This window comes from Erithacus rubecula, assembly GCF_903797595.1.
Source record: "Erithacus rubecula genome assembly, chromosome: 26".
Classification (NCBI taxonomy): Eukaryota; Metazoa; Chordata; class Aves; order Passeriformes; family Muscicapidae; genus Erithacus; species Erithacus rubecula.
Genome location: NC_136678.1, coordinates 3,068,246 through 3,087,416, shown reverse-complemented (window position 1 = coordinate 3,087,416; position 19,171 = coordinate 3,068,246). Strand labels below are relative to the sequence as shown.

At 52.5% G+C, this 19,171-nt stretch overlaps 1 protein-coding gene across 7 annotated transcripts; it reads left to right on the top strand.

Moving 5' to 3' along the window:
* Positions 1-44: 44 nt before the first annotated feature.
* PPARD (peroxisome proliferator activated receptor delta) lies at positions 45-18,569 on the top strand. 7 transcript variants are annotated; one of them, XM_079327393.1, is made up of 8 exons: positions 45-183; positions 3,050-3,138; positions 12,647-12,875; positions 13,542-13,693; positions 14,353-14,491; positions 15,065-15,267; positions 15,577-16,030; positions 16,419-18,569. In XM_079327393.1, exons 3-8 carry the CDS (start codon positions 12,746-12,748, stop codon positions 16,664-16,666), a joined length of 1,326 nt encoding a protein of 441 aa, XP_079183519.1. In that variant the 5' UTR covers positions 45-183; positions 3,050-3,138; positions 12,647-12,745; the 3' UTR covers positions 16,667-18,569. The 7 variants fall into 7 exon arrangements, with proteins under 7 accessions (XP_079183519.1, XP_079183521.1, XP_079183516.1 ...); XM_079327395.1 differs by lacking the exon at positions 45-183 and adding an exon at positions 497-581 and having other exon boundaries at positions 15,580-16,030; XM_079327390.1 differs by lacking the exon at positions 45-183 and adding an exon at positions 497-581.
* The last annotated feature ends 602 nt before the right edge of the window (positions 18,570-19,171 follow it).

Genomic DNA, 19,171 nt, shown 5'->3' with positions numbered 1-19,171 from the left:
ACCTCCGCCGCTGCTCCCTCCCCTCTGCGCTGGGACACGGCGGGGTGGCCCCGAGCCCTCCCCTTGTGGGGTCCCTGCCTGCTCCGCGCCATCCACTTGGACAGAGGATCCCGCCACACCGCACGGGTTTTCTAGGCAGAGTGAGCGCTTCCCAGCTCTGCTCTGAGGCGTGAGGGGGCCACGGTGCGAATTGCTGAGGGCGAAGAGGGTCACTGCCACTGCTCGGGCACCCTGGGCTCGGAGCCAAGCGCGCTGCCCCGGCGCCGCCGCCATTTTGGGCCGCCCTCACGACGCCCCGCCCCCAAAATGCCAAAGGCAGCGCCTACATTTCCCATGAGGCCCCGCTCCCGCCGCGGGGCGCAGTGCGGGCGGCTCCCGGCAGGGGGCGGCACGGCGCGGGGAAAGAGGGGGGCGGGGCCGTTGCCGTGGTGACGCGGGCGCGAGGCCCCCCGGCGGTGGCGGCGATTGGCCGAGCGCGCGCGCGCGGGGTGCGGTGGCGTCAGGGCGTGCGCGGTGACGCGCGGGGCCGGGGGTGACGGGGGCGCGGGGGGGGCGGCGGCGCGAGCGGGGCCGCGCGCGAGGTGAGCGGGGCCGGGGCCGTGAGGGGGGACGTGAGGGGCAGGGCATGCGAGGGACGGGGAGTGCGAGGGAGAGGGGCTGTGAGGGGCTGGGGGTGTGACAGGGGGTGTGAGGGGCAGGGTTTGGTGCAAAGGGGACGTGCGTGTGAAGAGCTGGGGCGTGAGGGGCATCAGGCTGTAGTTGCTCTTGGGAAATCAGGGGAGACTGAGGACGGGACATGGCCCACGCAGGAGGATGTTTCGGGGGACAGTGTGCCTGTCTTCTGTGCAGAGGAAGGAGGAATTATTGTGCCGGGCACTGAAGGAGTGTGGGGTTGGAAGGAGGAAAAGCAAGAGGGTCAGGATGGACCTTGAGCAGAGCATCCGGTGAGGGGCTGCTCCAGGAGGAAGGATCTGAGAGTCCTTTCCCATCCCTCATATCTGCCCATCCCACTCCCTCCTTCCCTGGGATCCCAGACGAAGGACACGCTTGTGGGAAGGAATCAGATATGCTGTAGGGTCCGGACAATGCCCGTCAGGGTGCTGCAGAGGGGTCTGAGCAGTGGCTGCCCCATGAATCAGAGTCCCAGGGCTGGTTGCAGTGTTAGTCTCTAAAACAGTGACCTGTGTGTTGAGGCAGCCCATGTCCTGCTTCTGGTTTCTGCTCTACTCTCCTGCCCTCTCCATGCAAATCCCTTGTTGCCTTCAGCAGAGTATCCTCTTCTGTACAAACATGCTCCAGGCTGAGGTGGGAGTTTTCCTGATGACTTGCCATGTGTCAGCCAGGGACAGCAGAGGAAGCATCCAGGTGGGATGTGCTGGCAGGTTCCCTCCATGCCCTGCTGAGCTGGTGCAAGTGTTGCCTTGTGTGTGGTGTGATGGGCATGTCCTGGCATTTAGCTGTGAGTGGGACAAGGTGAGCCAGGCATTTAGTTCTCAGATCTCTGGCAGCAGAGCACTCTGGTCTGCAATGAGAGAGAACTCTGGGTGTGATTTGTGCACTCCCTGCATGTGATTCAGCCCTCGTTGACAATGTCAAGGCTAATGCTGTGTTACTGAATCTGGATGAGCTTTATTGCTGGTGGAGGTGGGGAAAGCCACCTCCTGATGTGCCAGTGGGGCTGGAATGACTTTAGTGTTGTTCTTTGTCGGAGAGATTAAAGAGAAACTTTGTCAGGATTGTTTAGAAAAACTCTTCCATACCGGGGGAGAAGGGATGAGAAACCTGCTCTGCTGTGAAAGTGAAACTCCTGAGGGCAGTTTTGTGGCCCCACTGAGATAGAGGCTGGTGCTGGATCCACACTTGGCAGAGCTCCAGGCTGTCCTCACCCACCACCTCTAAACAATCACTGCCTACAAGAGGATGTGACTTTGACATCACTGATTGGGAAATCCTGATATGATTGATGCTGCAGTGCAAGGAACTGAGGTCGTATTTTTGGATCTCATACTTTTGCCCTCCTCTGGATGTGCCTTGATCCTGTAGGGAACACCCTCCACACTCAGGCCACTGAGATCCTCAGCTTTTGAAGCAGGAGGTTTGTGGTGTTTTTTTCACCTCTGCTGGGCAGCTGCAGCTGCCACTGCCATGTCAGACCTGGATGTGCTGTGCTGGGGGTTCACTCTCAGAGCAGCACTCACAGGTTGCTGCTGAGCTGCCTGGCCTGGTAGAGGCAGGTGATGCTGGTTTGTTGCTGGTTTGTTGCTGGTTTGTTGCTGCCTCACAAGTTGTCTCATGTCAAGGGCAGCAATACAAAACGGGGCTTTTCTGTCAGAGTGGGAGGAGCAGCTAAGCCTGGGTAATGTCAAGGAGGGTATGTGGGTGCAAATAGCATCGTGTTCACAACATCTTTGTTTAATGTTTTAGTCCAGTTAGTCTGCATAACTGTCTAAAAATAGGACATATTTTCTCTAAGTCCTCTAGTTCAAAGCCTCATAAGCCATTTTTTTCTGGCATTAGTCTCTTCCTTCTCTTTTGAGCCTGAAATTCATACAAGGAAAAGTTATCAGGAAAACCAAGAAGAGTGAATGAACTCTGTTGAATCCTTAAGTTTCAGCCACCCAAGAGGAAGTTCATTAAAGTTGCAGGAACTTTCTGGCAGCCTCTTAAAGGTGGATTAAGCAAGCTGGGTAAACAAGCAGCATTGTGGCCACCATAGACTTTTTCTAGCATCAACTCTGTGCCTTGTCAGAAGGGCTCAGGATCATCAGCCTCAGGCAGCAGGTGACTTAAGGCAAAGGTGACATCCATGGTGAGGGGATGGGGCTGTCTCTGCTGGGACACCCCAGGGTTTGCTCCTCCTGGTTCTGAGACAGATGCTGCCTGTGGCAGTGGCCCCCTGGAGTCAGCCTGGCCCAGGGTTTCAGCGTGCGAAAGAGGGAGTGTGTGTTTAAATTTCAGAGCTGCTGCTGGACCCAGCCCAGTGCTCCCAGCAGCATAAATATCTGGCCTTCAGCACAGCCCTGGAAACTTGCTCTGTGTCCTCCTGCAGATTGCTCCAGGTCCTGGCTGTCTGTGCTGACATGGTGGCTGAGCGGTGCCTTTCGGCGGCAGGCAGACGGGGACAGCTGCTCCGCAGAGGTAACCCTTCCTCTTGAACACGGCTCACCAGCACAGGCACTCAGCACTGTTTCTACAAACTTGGGGTAGGGAAGAGCAGTTTGCTTCCAGCAAATTTCCCTTTGTCCACGAGCTTAAACTTTCTTAAATTTCATTTTAAATTTAAACTCCGTACTTTATTTTTGTTCGGTTTCTGAATATGGTTTTATGGATTACTTTAGGAATACACGGTGAGGACCATGGTCTAATCCTGTTCTCCTTAGCTAGCTCTTGCTGTCAAAGCATAGTGGCATAACATTTAATTGTTTCACCCATGTTTATGACTGAAATTAGCTCTTGTAGATGAGGGAAGGCACATGAGATCCAGGGCTGTGTGTGAGTAACCAATCACCCAACAATCCCACACCCAACCCGGCAGTGGTGCTGTGCTGTCTGTCAGTGTCAGACAAAGCTGAGCCAGTCATGGCAGAGGCAGGACAGGGGTTTGGAGGAGGTCAGCAGGGCCATGGTGGGCACTGTCCTGCCTGCAGACCTCTGAAATGATTCCTAGAATCAGCAGTGCTGAGGCTGTCTGCGTGTGGCTGTGGCTGTGGGTGTGTGTTTGCCTCAACACAAGTCTGAGGTGTTGAGCTGTTGTGGGTTCTGTGTCAGATTGGTGCAATGGTTACACCATCTCTGTTCTGGTATTCAAGACACAGACTTCCAGGGATCTTCACAGTGTGTGGAGAGGGTTTTATAATGAGCCCTGTGAGGCTTTGCTGATCAGAAGAGCATTGTTGTACAGTATTGCTTTTGGGTGTTGATGGATTCTGTCTTTCTTGCGTGATGCCTTTTGAAAAATATGTAATTTTGTACAGTACATCTTGTTGCCCTTTGGGGAATATTTTGTCTGTGGCTATTGAATTATGGACTGGAAATCTGCAAATGTTCTTGGAGACTGAAGGATTGGCACAAAAAGAGACTCTTGGGCTCCTCTGAACAACAGAACCTGACATACAAATGATGTTTTAATTGGGTGAGATGATGTTACAGTGCTTATGCCTGAAAGGTTATTTGCTGTCAGAGCCCAGCCTGGCTTGCCCTGACAATGACATTTTAGGTGTCAGGGTTTTTGTGGTTTGTACCGGCTCTTTTGCTTAGAGCAGGAACAAACTGATAACCACAGATTCATTGGGCTGTGTTGCTGCTTCTCATCAGGTGCTGCAGAGTAATCTCTGCTTTTTCCAGAAGTGTCTCTGTTCAGAGATGCACTGCTGCAGTAATTTTGGAGACTCTGGGAACGTCTGGACAAGCAGAAGTGATTTCCATAGTGAGGACAAGTAAGATCTTTCTGTAGAAATAGTTTTATTTTTTTTGTTACTACTCTGAAATGTGCTTGCCTTGGCAGAATGCCTGGGAAATTACTTTCCCAAAGCAGAGGTTTAGAGTGGAATGATTGCTGCCAGTATGAATCCTTTTGGTCAAGGAGGTTGTGAAATGCATCTTCCCCAAAATATATGTTTTGGGATGACGTTCACTGGAGCCCTGCTTAATTGCAGGAAGGGTTCAGAGCAGAACTGACTCAGGATGTATCTTAGTTTCATTATGACTTCTTGAAATGCTTTAATATTCACTGTTTCAGTCATAGTGTCTGGAAAATGTCTGTGTTCTCCACGGCTTAGCCAAGAGCTTGTGAACATCTGGGATCGTTTTGGTCAGGTCTATTTGTCTTTGCAGAGGGCTCTGAAATGCATTTGTATGTTGGGGTTTTTCCTGGGGACCTCACAGACAGGGCTCTGCTCGAAGTTTTGAGTTTTAGGGAATCTGTGGTTTGCAGGGGGATCCTGACCATGGAGGAGGAAGTGGCAGGATGAAAGCACAAGCCAGAAACACAAGTCTTTGTTATGGTGCTGATCAGGCCAGAACCCATCTCTGGGGCTGGAACATAGGCACAGCCTGGTAACCTCTGTGTTATCTTAAGCTCTTACCATCATGCTGCATTTCCTGATTTGTCCTGGGAACTGGAACTTGAAATATCAAAAACCAGAACATGCATGTTCAACCCTTAACAGATATGTGGGTTGGAGACAGGGAATGGTTTTGGTGATTTGAAAGGGCAGATGAGCTGATAGGGAAGCATTTCTTTGATGGGCTGTTAAGACAGACTTAACTGTGAAACACATGCCTATCTCATTAGGACAGGCTTTGTCAGGCCTTTCCTGGCAGGGGTTGTGTGAGATGGCTTCAAAATAAGCAATGCTTTGTGTAGTCATCTTGTTGATGGGAACCTAAGCTCCATTCCCTATCCTGCCTGACTTGTTACAAGTGTTTTTCAGTGGAACTCTTGATTTCATCATAATGCAATCTGGGATACTTCTGAAAATGCCCAAATCAGCTTTTCACCTTAAAGTTGTTTATACAGATTCTGCTAGAGATGTTGGCTCTTGAAATCTGTTAACCCCGTGAGGGCTGATGGTCAGAGCCCAGATCTCTGAAAATATTCTGGGGTAGAACTTGTGTTGTGGAACTCAGGGACATGGGGATGTCTGGGAAAGGGTTGCTGGTGAGCATGAACTTGAGGAGCCTGCTGAGCTGCCAGCAGCTGGCTGTGTCAGGAAGCAGTAGCTGTTGGCTGACTGTGAGCTCTGTGGCTCACCCTGTACCCCCAAATGGTGCCAAGGGCACGAGGATGTTATGAAAGGTGTGAATGCTTTGCTCAAGCAAAGTTTTGTTTTCTGGGGGATGAGGCAGAAATCCAAATGGTCAGAGCACACTGAGTCTTGGCAGGATCACACTGACACAGTTGCTGCTCCTTTCCCTGCTGAAAAAGCAGGGGAGTCTCTGTTGTCCAGGCAGCTATTGCTGTGTGAATGTGGCCAAAAATAGTAAGGAAACAGCATTCCCATGTAGTCCCCTGAGAGGGTGTTGTACTAGTTTGTGTGGAAAAGTGATTCTGGTGTTCTCTGGAGGTTTTCTTGTGGGGATGTGTGCAGTCAGACTGGGAGCCCTCTGTTTCCCTGCTCTGTGGCTGAAGGGGAGCTGCAGCAGACACAGCAATGTGCTCCATCCCTCTCGCTGCGCATGTTCCTGGCCCTGCTGAATCATTGCAGCTTCTGCCTGGGCACAATTCCTCTCTGTCAGCTGCATCCTGGGATCACAGCAGCATGGCTGCTGCCCAGGATATTTTAGTAAAGTCTACAAAACCAAGCAGCACTTTTCTGGGAGTCCAAGTGTAAGCATAACAGAACTTACAGGCTGATGGATTTTTTTTTTTTTCCCCTGGTTAGTCCATGGGATTTAAAATCTGTTGCTGCAAAGAAAAGGAGGCTTGCTATTGGTTTTGTGGGTATTTTTCTGCATCTGGGAGCACTGGCAACGTAGCAATAAAACCTAGGGGCCTGTTGAATGTTTGGTTCCATGTGTGTGTATGATTCTAAGTGACTCATTGACCCACTACTGCTTTTCTGGGGAGCTGATTGTCCCTTCCAAAGTGTCCCAGTGACCCTGAGACTTTGGGGAAATCTAAGCTGGGTGCTGCTGTGTGCAGCACTGCCAGACGTGGCCTCACTGTCCACCAGCAGTGCTTCTGTTCACAGCCACAGCTTGTTCCACTCGCCACTTTCCTGGAGTTCCATTTCAGTGCTGCTGAGTCTGTAACACCCTGTGCTCACTATTTGCCTTGGGAAGTGGTGTTGCTGTTTCTGTGAGCTCCTCCCTCAGCAGCCCTGTTCTATAATTACTGATGTTCCTGAAATTGGATCCTTCCACGTGTCCTGCTCAGGTTCAGGAGGACAAGGGGTCCCTAAGCACACTGACTGCCTTGGAGTACAGCCAAGAGAACTTCAGCAACTTGGGAAAGTGTCATCTTCCAGTGGTTCAGTGAGTTCTGAGCTTCCAACCTCCTCACCTTTGGGATGCTAAAGGAAAGGGAATATATCACAGACACCTTCTCTGGCCTGTGAGTGCCAGGTTTGCAGCGTGATCCCAAAGCATTGCCACACTTTCACAGCCACCTCTGCTGTGCCCTGGGCTGGGGGGGGATGATCCTCTCTCCTTGCCAGACTTAATGATCTTCTCAAATAGCAGCACTTCTGTGCCATTTCCAGCACTGAGGAGGCCCAGTGGTGTCACCTTTCCAGTACCTGCTTGTTTCCTGGCTGCTGTCCTTGTTCCAATGGGTCAGAGCCACGTGCCCCTCCTGGCCATAGGAACTTTGGGCTGTCCTGAGTTACTGCTAAACACAAATACCAGTCAGCAGTTGGCAGAATGAGATGTGCCAGTTTGCTTCCTGAAAGTCATCCTGGAAATGCCTTGTACAGGAATGTTCAACAGGAGAAGGTGGTCACAAGCAGTGCAGGGAGCTGACCAGACCTGCAAGTGTGACTGCAAACAGGTGTCAAAATCTGTAATACAGGAATAAACAATGACACTTGGCACCAATCTATTGCTCTGAACTTGCAAAACATGCTGTCTCCATGAGCTAATCCATCCAGGGAAGGATCAGGAAGGAAGCACTGTAAAAATCCTGGGTTTGTTTCTTTGTGGTGGGTTTTGGTTGTTTGGTTTTTATTATCAAGGAAGTGGAAGTAGGGGACTTGACCAGATTTACTGAAGGTCATGGAGCAGCACTTGAAGTAAGAGCTAAGAACTTCACAGCTCTTCCCTGCCTGCCCTGCTGCTGCCCTTCCATCAGCCTCAGAGCCTGGTGAGGGCAGGGAGTCCCTCTGCTGAAAAGCTGGTGAGGGATGATTCCTCTACCTTCCTGTATCTGCCATCTCAAGATTTTGGAGCACATCTCATGCATGCTTGCAGCTGCTGGAGCCAGGGACGACTGCAACTTCTGAAGAAGAGCAGCCTGGCAGACCCTGCTTTGCACATGGCTGAGATTTAAGTGCCCAAAGTGTGCTGTTTTTCTGTGTCTGCAATACCTCTTGCACTCTAAACAAAGCCAGCAGCAAGTTCCTTTTGGAGCAAAATGTCGTGACCTGGTTTTGGGGACAGCATCAATCATGGTACAAAAAGAGAAGAATCTGGCAAGTTTTGTAACCTTTTTAATGAGCTGGGGTTTTTTTCCCCCTCAGTACCCAGGAAGTGGGTGAGTTAAAACATGCAATAGATGTGTGATTCATTTTGGCAAGCTGGGCTTCTCAAGGCAGCTGAGGGAATCTCCTGCACCCTGTGTCACAAGTCCCTGAGTAATTAACAGCAGCTAATTGTCATGGCAGCATACCCCTCTGCTTAATGAGGCCACCTCACTCTTGGGGGCAGCACAGGTGGTCCACACTCATCAGCCTTGGAGAGAGAATCACAGGACTTGACTCTGGGGCATGGCACAGCATCTAAGCAGATGCTTCAAGGGCAAGAATCTGGCCCAGAATGTCCATCCTGGTCAGTGCTGTGTGGGAGGGCTCTTCCTTGCTTGCTGTAGTAGTTTATTTTTGTGTGTAGCCTGCCTTGCGGCCAAGACTTTGAGTAAGGGTGGAAACACTCAGCTAGTAAGTGCTGCTGAAACCTCATTGGCTAATTTGGGGTGTGCTGATCTTCCAGGAGCAAACATAAACATGTTTTCAGTGTTCATCTCTCCTGTTTTGTACTCTTAGTTACCTTTCCTGTATTGCAGCATCTGCTTAGCTCTTCTTTGGCTTTTATTAGTAGTAGCTGACATGTAGGAGGAGGAACAGAAACTGGTACTTGATTTGCAGATCTTGGAAGCAGTGACAGCACCTGAGGAAGTCTGCAAAAGGTGGTCAACCAGCAGCAGTCACATCTCCTTTATGGATTCAGGTCAGTTTTTGATTGTGGATTCAAAATGTGCTGCACATCACAGTGCTGCCCTTTGGAGGGCTGAATTCTCATCTCAGCTCTTCTGTTTCTTTTGGCTGTGAATTTGGTGTACATTCTTGTCCAGGGGAATAAACACAAGCAGGGAGTGCTCCCATTGTGTATTGGTTTCCTTTTGCTATTCCTTATGACCTCTTTTATAGTGCAGTTGTATTGAACAACTGCTTTGAGGGGATCAGCTCTGTGACTTGACTCTTGGAGGTTTGGACCTTTCTTTGGGGCTTTGCTTTGCCTGGAAACTCTGAGCTTGGCTCCAGGGTCTACATGCTAATCAGCAGGATTGTGTGCCAGGGGAGCTGCCAGGCCACAGGGGCACAAGCTGTTGTTGATGAACTGGAGGCTTGGATCTTGGTCAGCTCTGGAGAAATGCTACCTTATTGCAGGGAACCCACACTGAAGATGTATCTCCTTTTAACTTTTATTCCTGGTTTTTTCCTCTCCTGGTTGTGCCACGTCTCTCTCCCTGTTCTCACTGATGGTTTAGCTTGGCGTAGATGCCAGCTTCTAGGAAAGACAAACCTGTTGCCCAAGCTGTTTGCAGCCAGCAGGCATCAGCCCAAGCCCAGAGCCAGCAAACAAACCCTCCCTGCACTGGCTGCAGAGGAAATTGCTGGCTCAGCCAGTTACAAAGCTCCTTGGAACAGGCATCAAGGCAAGGGCACAGCAAGTCATGAGATGCTTGCCCTTTTGCTCATTCCCATCCTGTGGGAAGAGGAGGGGAAACAGCTTTGCTGGATTCTCTGGATATGCTTAGGGAGAAATTCAGTCTCCATCCTTGTTTCCATCAGTGTCCTGTGACAGCTGCTGAATGGAAAAAAGGTGTGGATGTCTACAGCAGGCAGAAATCTCTACCCTTCTTCCTGCACCTTGAAGCTTGTGTGCTGTGCTCTGGCACAGGACTCAGCCAAGAGGAGACCCAAGTTATCCCTTCTCCTGCTCTGGCAACTTGGCCACTGGATGTGGAGGCACCAAACAGCTGGAGAGGTCCTGGGATGGAGATGGGCCCTTTGGCTGTCATTTATTATCCCCAGTGTTGTCCCACAAAGATTCCAATGCTGGCAGGGCAGGTCCCTCCTTGTGCTTAGATAGAGTTTGCACAAACCTCTTCTTGCAGGGGAGCAGAGGGGAGCACGTGGATCCTTGGGGAATCTCCACAGTCTCTGCCTGCTGCCTCAGTGCTGTAGCTGGCACAGGGATGAGGGCTGAGGTCCCTCTCCAGCCAGGGGCTCTCTCAGCCACAACCATCCCCAGCCCTTTACCCAGGCAGCAGCTGCCTTGGCCTTTCATCTGCCAGGGGCAGGGACTGCAGCCTCCTGTGTGAGATCAATCCTTTTTTCCAGTCCTCTCCCTCTATCCCAGTTGTTTAGAAAATGGGAAGGGCTAAGGGAGAGGCAGGTGTGTGAAGGGCTCCCACAGCTCCCCTCTGCCCAGGCCCCTGAACTCTTGACCTGCAAGGAGGTGTACAAACAATACATTCTGGTAAAAGCCTTTCTCTGCCTCTCCAGCCACTCTCAAAGGCTGGGATTCACACCATATCCTTTCTGTAATGTCTGTGTGCACATGAGCAGCCTTAGCTGGAGGCCTGTGGAGCTGTCTGTCTGTCTCATCCTTTCCCCCTCCTTACACCCATCCAAGAATTACTCCAAGCACAGTTTTAGAGTTGCTTTTTTGGGTTTTGGGGAGCAAACTGCATGCCAGAAACTCACTGCTGCCCTGGAAGCACATGGCCCTTAGTAGACCCAGCAGACAGAGGACATTATATTAGGGATATGCCCATATTATTCCAGCATGTCCTATGAGACATCTAGAGCAAAGCAGAGAGCTCTGTCTGCAGTGGGTTTAAAGGAAAGGGCTCGTGCTGGATGCTGGGGACAAAGGGAATCCAATGAGCTGCTCATTAAGCTGCTGCAGGATGGATTTTCCACTGTAGACAAGCTTCTCCTACCACAAGCTTCCCCCACTAACTGCTCTTCCAGGCAAAAAAAGTGTTTCCCTGATGTTTGTGCAATCATTTATATATAACCCTGAAAATAGTGAAGTTCATTACCCTCCATCTCAATGAATAGGTTTTCCTGCCTGTCTGCCATGGCCCAGTGTGTGGGATGTGTGAGCAGAGGCCAAGGATAACACAGCCCTTCAATGGTCCCTCAGTGCTGGTGTGGAGGCACGGGAAGGGAGCACCCCTCTGCCTGCTCCTGCTGCCAAGGAGCACAGGGCAGTGTGCTCACTGTTGCCACTAATGTACCTCAGCTGGAAACTAAGCCACTGTCCTGCAGTCTGCATTCCCAGTGTGGAGGGATAAAATAGAGCCCCTCAGCCACAGGAAACTCAGGCTCTGGTGCAGCAGCAGCTCCAGGGGTGACTTGTGTCCTGGCTTTGTGACGTGTTTGTGTTTGCCCTCCCACCTGCAGGTTTTGTTCTCTCCCTGAGCTGCTTCTTTGATTTTTCAGAGAGCTCTGACATTGATGTTTTTCCAACAATCCCAGGAGCTGGCTGCAGCTCAAGTTTGAAGTGCCAGGTGTGAGGGTCTGCTGCAGGAGGGCAGACAAATCCAGGGAGTCCTGGATCACTGCTGCCCTCCCTCAGCCAGCCCTGACCTTTGCTGTGGGCTTTGGCATGGGGCACAGACCATGCCAGAGCTTGGGGTTGCCCTTACATGAGATTCCTGCAAGATCCTGCATTAGTTTAATCTGGGTTTGCAAATTGAGGCTTTCTTGGTTGAACCTGGATTTCAGTGGCTTTCCTGATGGGTACTTCAAGGAAGAGTCAGTTTAGGAATCAAGATCCAGCGTGGTTGGGAGGGAGGGGGGAATGGCTCTGCCATAGCCATGGTACCAGTGCTGCATCCTTCAGAGGGCTGGAGCTTTCTCTGGGCTCTTTGGGATGGAGTAAGGCAAACAAGGAGCGGAAGTGGGAGGGGGAGGATGGGGCCATTCCTCCCACAGGAAACCCAGGATAAAGACACTGGTTGGATTGTGTGGCTGTTGGGATTGCACTGCTGGGCCCCGTGGCTGAGCACGGCCCGGCAGCTGCGCAGAGCAGCAGCGACACGTTCAGCCCTGCTCTTGGCAGAGGAGCCAAGTGAAAACAAACACAAAGGCTGGAACTGGCAGCACTCTGATGGGAAGGAGTGGGAGTGCAGGGCCAACAGGAAGCCATCAGTCTTGCAGATGGCTTGCACGGGCCAGGGACTTCTAGCCACTGCCTGCTGCTGCACTGAGCCCTGCTCCCCCAGTATCTTCCACCCATGGGCACAGCATTCCCTGATCAGCTGCTGCTCCCAGTCCAGGCTCTGCCATAGCTGGACAGGGACAGAGGGTGAAGCCAGCCCTACTTGGATCCTTCTGGAGGTGTTAGCTTTATCAGACCCTGGCCCTGGCTGTTATCATCACATCCCAGGTCACTGGCAGCTCTGGGGGACATTGTCTGGGCAGCATTTCTGCTATGGGACTTGTAAGCTGGGGACCTCTGGGTGGCATCTGGGCTGGTTTGTGGTCTGCTGGGCTTTAAAAACAATTCTGAGTTTTTTCTTCCTAGAGTGCTACAGAATGTTTGTTCCAGAGTGCAAAGGGATCTATAAATGGGTCCTGCTCTGCATGTCTCACTGGCTGAGGAGCAAGCACAGAGTGCACTGGTGTGGTTGGTGACACTGCCCTGCTGCTGAGCTGCTCCCTGCAGACACTCAGTGGCCTCTCTCCATGTCCTGCAGGCTAGCAGGAACAGCCTGGTGGGGTCCATCTTGGATAGACGCGGATGATGCCAGAGCTATGACAGGGATTGCAGTCTTGGCACTGAGGGGTGATCAATTATGGAACAACTACAGGAGGAAGTACCTGAGGTCAAGGAAGAGGAAGAGGAAGAGGCAGTGATGGTGGCAAGTGGAGCTTCAGACCCAACTGGAGGACCAGACAGCTCGCTGCCTTCAAGCAGCTACACAGGTGAGTGGAGCCACAGGAGCTCATCCTGTGAAGCATCCAGGTACCCACAGCCCCAGGCAGCTGCAAGAGCAGAGGATCTGTCCCTGAATGGAGTTCAGCTGGTTTTAATCTCTACCCTTTGTGAAATAATGCTCCAAGTCATAGACAGGCTTATTTCTTCCTCTGAGGTTGCTGCACAGCCGTTGGCAATGGGTTTTGGAGTGGAAATTAAAAAGACAGGCAGGTAATGTGCTTCAGAGCAAGGGGCCTCTCAGGGTGCTTCCATGTACACTTCTTGAGGTCCTCAGAGCCAAGTGATTGTAGGAGGTGGGAGAGAAGGTTCGTGGGTGCTGAAGAGGCTCCTCCAGAGTCCTTGATGTTACAGCTGGAATGTCCTGTGCCAGCAGCCAGCCAAGCAGGGATTATAAAATCTGCTGGTTGGGGTTTCATTGCCAGGACATGAATGCCAGAGGGAAGAAAGGAGCATTGATGTGGAGTCTGAGCTGCTGGGGCATTCTTGGCTCTGTTCATGGCATTTGCCTGCAGCCAGTGCCAGATTCCAGATGCGACACCAGAGTCAGGCAGGACAGGGCTAGAAATCCCTCCTCAGCCCCACAGCTGGAGGAGCTGACCACACCAGGAGCTGGGCTGTGACATGGAAGGACGTGTCCCTGTGTGTGTTTGCAGACCTGTCCCAGAGCTCCTCTCCCTCGCTGTCGGACCAGCTGCAGCTGGGCTGCGAGGAGGCGGCGCTGGGAGCGCTGAACGTGGAGTGCAGGGTCTGCGGGGACAAAGCCTCGGGCTTCCACTACGGCGTGCACGCCTGCGAGGGCTGCAAGGTGAGTCCCAGGGCACCTGGGGTCAGAGCCCAGAAACTGGGCTGCCTCCTCACACAAGCAGATCTGCAGCAAAACAGGGATTTGGGATTGATTGTAAAAACCTGTCTAGAATGGGGCGAGTATAGGCAGGCAGAAGATGCTGCCCTGGGAAGGGGACTGAGACCTGTATGGCCTAAACCTTGCCTTGTCATGCATTGCTGTGTAAGGCAAATCCATTTGTCCCCACTGGGACTCTGAGTTTGCTGTTAAAAATAGTTTCTGTGCTGCAGATCAGCAGTGAGCTGTGTATTTATCTCCCTGGCATCACTGGCTGCAGCTTGGATATTCCTCTGGAATTCTTCCCCCTGCAGCAGATCCAGCAGGGTTGTGTTTGCAGCCCAGGTCCTGCCAGACATTCCTGCAGGCTGGGGTTGTCCCATGGTTTGTTCTTCCCTCCCTCTCTGTGGGCTGCTGGCACAGTCACAGCACCAGGCTGCTTTGCAGCCCCTTTCTGCCACCACATGACCTCTCCTTGGGATAGAGACTCTGCTTGCATCAGAGAGACCCAGGACTCCCCCTCCTCACTCTCTGAGCCACCCTGAAGCTCCTGGGGACAACAAACCAGCCTGGTCCCAAAACACAGGCCCTGCTGCTCCATGTCCCCCTGCTCCCTCCTGCAGGGTTTCTTCCGCCGGACGATCCGCATGAAGCTGGAGTACGAGAAGTGTGAGAGGAGCTGCAAGATTCAGAAGAAGAACCGAAATAAGTGCCAGTACTGCCGCTTCCAGAAATGCCTCTCGCTGGGCATGTCACACAATGGTGAGTGTCACTGCTGCCCACAGGCCTGGCCAGATGGTGACAGGGCCAGCTGCCCTCCTGTGAAAGGTGCCTGGCCTGCTGTGCTTTAGCCTGTGGCTCTTCTTGCTAGGGGATCATTCAACCCTGTGCTTCAAGCATTTGACTCCTTTTCCCCTTTTTCTGTATGAGAAGGGCCATGTTCATTCCCACCATGCAGTACAGCTCCTGGCACATGGCTGTCTCTTACAGACTGGCCCAGAGGGAGCTGGACACACAAATGGTTCTGTGCTGGGACTTACAGACTTCAGGAGTAAGAATCTCACACACAGACAATCAAAGGTGTTTATGTGGGAAGGGGAGTTGGTGCAAGAGCCCAGAGGAATGGGATGGGAGTTTGGTGTGAGGAAGCAGCAGTGACTGGTTCATGAAGGTGTTAGTGCTGGAAGAGCTGCAGCCTGGAGAAGCAATGTGTCATGTAGCTGCAGGTGTTCCCTGGCAGACCTGTCTGTCTGCAGTGGCAGAACAAACTTCTGCCTCTCTGAATGCATCTTCTGGGGTCCCTCTGCTGTCCTGACCCCCAGTTTTGCCCCCCAGCAATCCGCTTTGGGCGCATGCCAGAGGCAGAGAAGAGGAAGCTGGTGGCAGGGCTGACGGCGAGTGAGATCAGCTGCCAGAACCCACAGGTGGCTGATCTGAAAGCTTTCTCCAAGCACATCTACAACGCCTACCTGAAGAATTTCAACATGACCAAAAAGAAGGCAAGAGGTATCCTGACCGGGAAGGCCAGCAGCACCCCAGTAAGTTCCCTCCCAGGGCAGGTGGGGTTGGCCATGGCCAGCACAGGGGACTCTGGGAGATGCTGCACGTCTCCCTGCTGCCATAGCTATTCCACATGAACCATTCCCACCTGCAGCCAGATGGGCTCTGCATGTCCTGCCCCTTGCTGGGAAAAATCCTGTTGCTCTGCACACTTGTGCTGTGGTGGGTGGGTGCAGATTGTCTGGGCACTGTCAGCCCCAGAGGCAGGGCACAGCACAGGGACTGTCCTGGGCAGAGCTGGCACCTTGACTCCCCACAGCAGACTCCTAACTTGCTTCTTGTTCAAGCAGCCTTTTGTGATCCATGACATGGACACCTTGTGGCAGGCAGAGAAGGGGCTGGTGTGGAAGCAGCTGGTGAATGGCATCCCCCCCTACAAGGAGATCGGGGTGCACGTCTTCTACCGCTGCCAGTGCACCACGGTGGAGACGGTGCGGGAGCTCACCGAGTTCGCCAAGAGCATCCCCAGCTTCATCGGCCTCTACCTGAACGACCAGGTGACTCTGCTCAAGTACGGGGTGCACGAGGCCATCTTTGCCATGCTGGCCTCCATCATGAACAAGGACGGGCTGCTGGTGGCCAACGGCAACGGCTTCGTGACCCGCGAGTTCCTGCGCAGCCTGCGCAAGCCCTTCAATGAGATCATGGAGCCCAAGTTTGAGTTTGCTGTGAAGTTCAACGCGCTGGAGCTGGATGACAGTGACCTGTCTCTGTTTGTGGCTGCCATCATCCTCTGTGGAGGTGAGCGGGTGCCTTCAGCTCTGCCAGGGTCAGGAAGAGTTCTCTCTACTTAGAGGTGGTTCAGAGGGGCTAGGGGAGCTGAGCTGCAGTTTGAGGTCAGCCAGGGATGTCTCAGGGGAGTGAGAGAAGAACTGAACGCTTCCAAAACCAAATTTCTCTGTGGCAGTGATGCCTGTCAAGGTTGGACCAACATCAAGGAATGTAGAAGTGGCATCTGCTCATGTACTGCTGTGGATACATTGTCCAAGGGCACACTTCTCCCTTTTGTAGCTGCTGGGGTTGAAGTCACAGTGGGTGGGTTACAGTCCCCAGCTCCCTTTCCCCAGGAGCAGTGTGTACTCTGGAGGGCTGCACCATGACCCTGCAGCTCTGTGCTTCCTCTCCACAGACCGCCCTGGCCTGATGAACGTGAAGCAGGTGGAGGAGATCCAAGACAACATCCTGAGAGCGCTGGAGTTCCACCTGCAGTCCAACCACCCGGATGCCCAGTACCTCTTCCCCAAGCTGCTGCAGAAGATGGCTGACCTGCGACAGCTGGTGACAGAGCACGCCCAGCTGGTGCAGAAGATCAAGAAGACAGAGACAGAGACATCTCTGCACCCACTTCTGCAGGAGATCTACAAGGACATGTACTAAGGACCTGTTATTTATGAGAATGAAGCCATGGATTCCCATCTAGACTCTTTGTACAGAAACAAAGAAAACTCTTCCCAGTGTCTTCCATTTCTCCTACTGGAAACTCTTTTCTATGTGACCCTGACATACGGTACATAGGGCAAGATTCTGTCAGGATTTGCAGCTGCCTCCTGCTCAGCCAGGGCTTCCATTAACACACACTAACAAATCTGCAAAGCTGCTGTTCCTGTTCCTATGGCCCAGCTCTGGCTGCTGTGGAGCAAAGCAGCCACCAGGTTTACATGGCTCAGGCAGGAAGGTCACTGTGGCACCTCAGGTCCCCAGGGTGGGGAGCTCTGGTCCTTAGGAGGGCCAAGGGCGTGCAGGGGCCAGCAGGGCTGACAGCAGCACTTATGCTGTGTCTGTGTTCTCTTGTTCATTTGCACTCCTAAGGACGTGCTCCTGAGCCATGAAGTCTGGGACAGTGAGATGAAAGGATGTTTCTCTCTTTCTCAAAGAAAAGCTGGAGTATTTGAATGCAGGTAGGGCTGTCCCACAGCTGCAGCCCCCCTGTGCTCTGCAGTGTGTTCTGTCTCCCAGCAGGACTGTGTGAACTCTGCTTTCCCAGGTGCAGTGTGGGAGCCTTTGCTCCTGGCACCCTCATTCCTTAGGGAACGTGTCCCTTGGCACTCAGTATGAGAGGCTGGGATGGGGAAGTTGGAGGGAAAGGATTGGACTCCTTAACATTCACCTTCAGAGCAGTGGCACAGAATCCATGGCTTCCACAGGCTGTTCTGCACAGACATGAGTTACAGAATTGGTGTGTGGAGGATCAGGGGCCTTGAGCTGGTCACAGTTTGGTGTCTTGCCTCAGTTTCCCCTTAGAAAGGGACCTGGATTGTCACATGCTGTCTGCTGAGAGCAGGAGCATGAGGATCTGTTAGTGCATTGGTTTCAGAGAGCTTTGCAGCTGTAAATGCCAAGGATTTATAAACAGGGAGGGGCTGATTGGGGTGCTCACAATGGTCAGGAGCTCCCCAATGAGTGTGGCTGTGTCAGGGAAGCTTCCATTCCTCCTCTGCCACTGTTCCCAAGAGTGGGAACAGCTCCAGGCTTAGGGGTCTGCCTGAAGCCAGCATCATTCTGTGATTTTTGCCTCACAACTTCTCACAGCTGTAGTGAAACACCACCGTGCTCCCTGGGCCAGCCCAGGCCCCCCGTGTGGGGTTTGTGTCACTTGGGCTTTGGGCAGGGGGAGGATGGACCTGGGAAGGGCTCAGTTTCCCTTGCAGGATAATGGTGTCTCACTTAAGAAGTGGCACTTCCCTGTGTGCAGCTCACAGTCCCCCATGTCCTGAGCAGCCTTATTAAAATACTGATATTCCCTAGGAGGGGTTGTGGGAGCAAATTACTCAGTTTTGTTTTACTTTCCTCCTCTTCAGGGTAGCAGATTTCCCTGGTGCAATAATTCCTTTAAAACCCAAAGGGGAAGAGCACTGGGCTTTCCCTCCCCATCACAGGGCTGGCCAGTCCCAAACCTCCCCCTGCTGCCACACTCCACTCCTTTTGCCGTGCCTCAGTTTCCCTGGCCAGCCCTCCCCTCCCTACCTCGCAGGGGTGCTGGGAATTACCGTTTCTAAAGCACTTTGAAGCCCTCTGGGGGAAGGCACTGGAGACATTCGTGTGCTGGTTGGAGCCCGGGGGATTTGTCCTTCCCAAAACCCCGGTGGTGTCCCCACCAATGCAGGACTCGTGCCCATCACCTGGGAAACTTTTTGCTCTTCCTTCCTCGACAGTATAACAACCCTCAAACTGAAATGTATATTTTTGCTAGAAGTACAAACCTCCAAGTGTTTTTAATAATATAAATAGTGTCCACAAACTGACTTGACTTTAAATAAATCTGAACTAAATATTTAAGAACTTCTTAGCGTCCAGCCTGACTTTGTGGGATTTCTCTCAGCAGCTGGCAGGGGGCTGTCCGTGGGAGGATTTCCAGCAGAGGCAGTGTGATTTACTGTGATTTCCAGGAATTTGCCATGATTACTGAAGTTCTAATTCCCAGATTCCTTCTGTGGTTTTCTTACCTGCAAACCTAAAGCAGCAGAAAGAGCCAGTCCTGAGCAGGATCCCAGCCTCAGAGATGAATGCTTCCTGCCCCAAACGTTTCGGGTGGAGCTGGAAATGAGCTGAGAACACCCCGAGAAGGTCAGCAATGAGCTCCAGGGCGGTCCTGTGCTGGCACCTGGCGCTGCCCTTGTGTGATGAAGCACCTGAGAATTTGCCAGGAGGGGCTGGAGACGCCCCAGGCTCCGCTGTGCCCGGCTCGAGTGCCCTGAGGGAAGCATTTCCATCGCTCCCTTCCCCTCCCAGGCAGCTGGGGGCACAAGGAGCCGCGGTGATTCTGCCCAGGGGACACGGCTGGGGACCCTGTGCGGTTACCCCAACAGGCAGTGAAACATCACCCGGCCTTTCACTCCCTCCCTTCCCAGTGTGATGGGGGAGAGAACTGAGAAATCAGTGAAA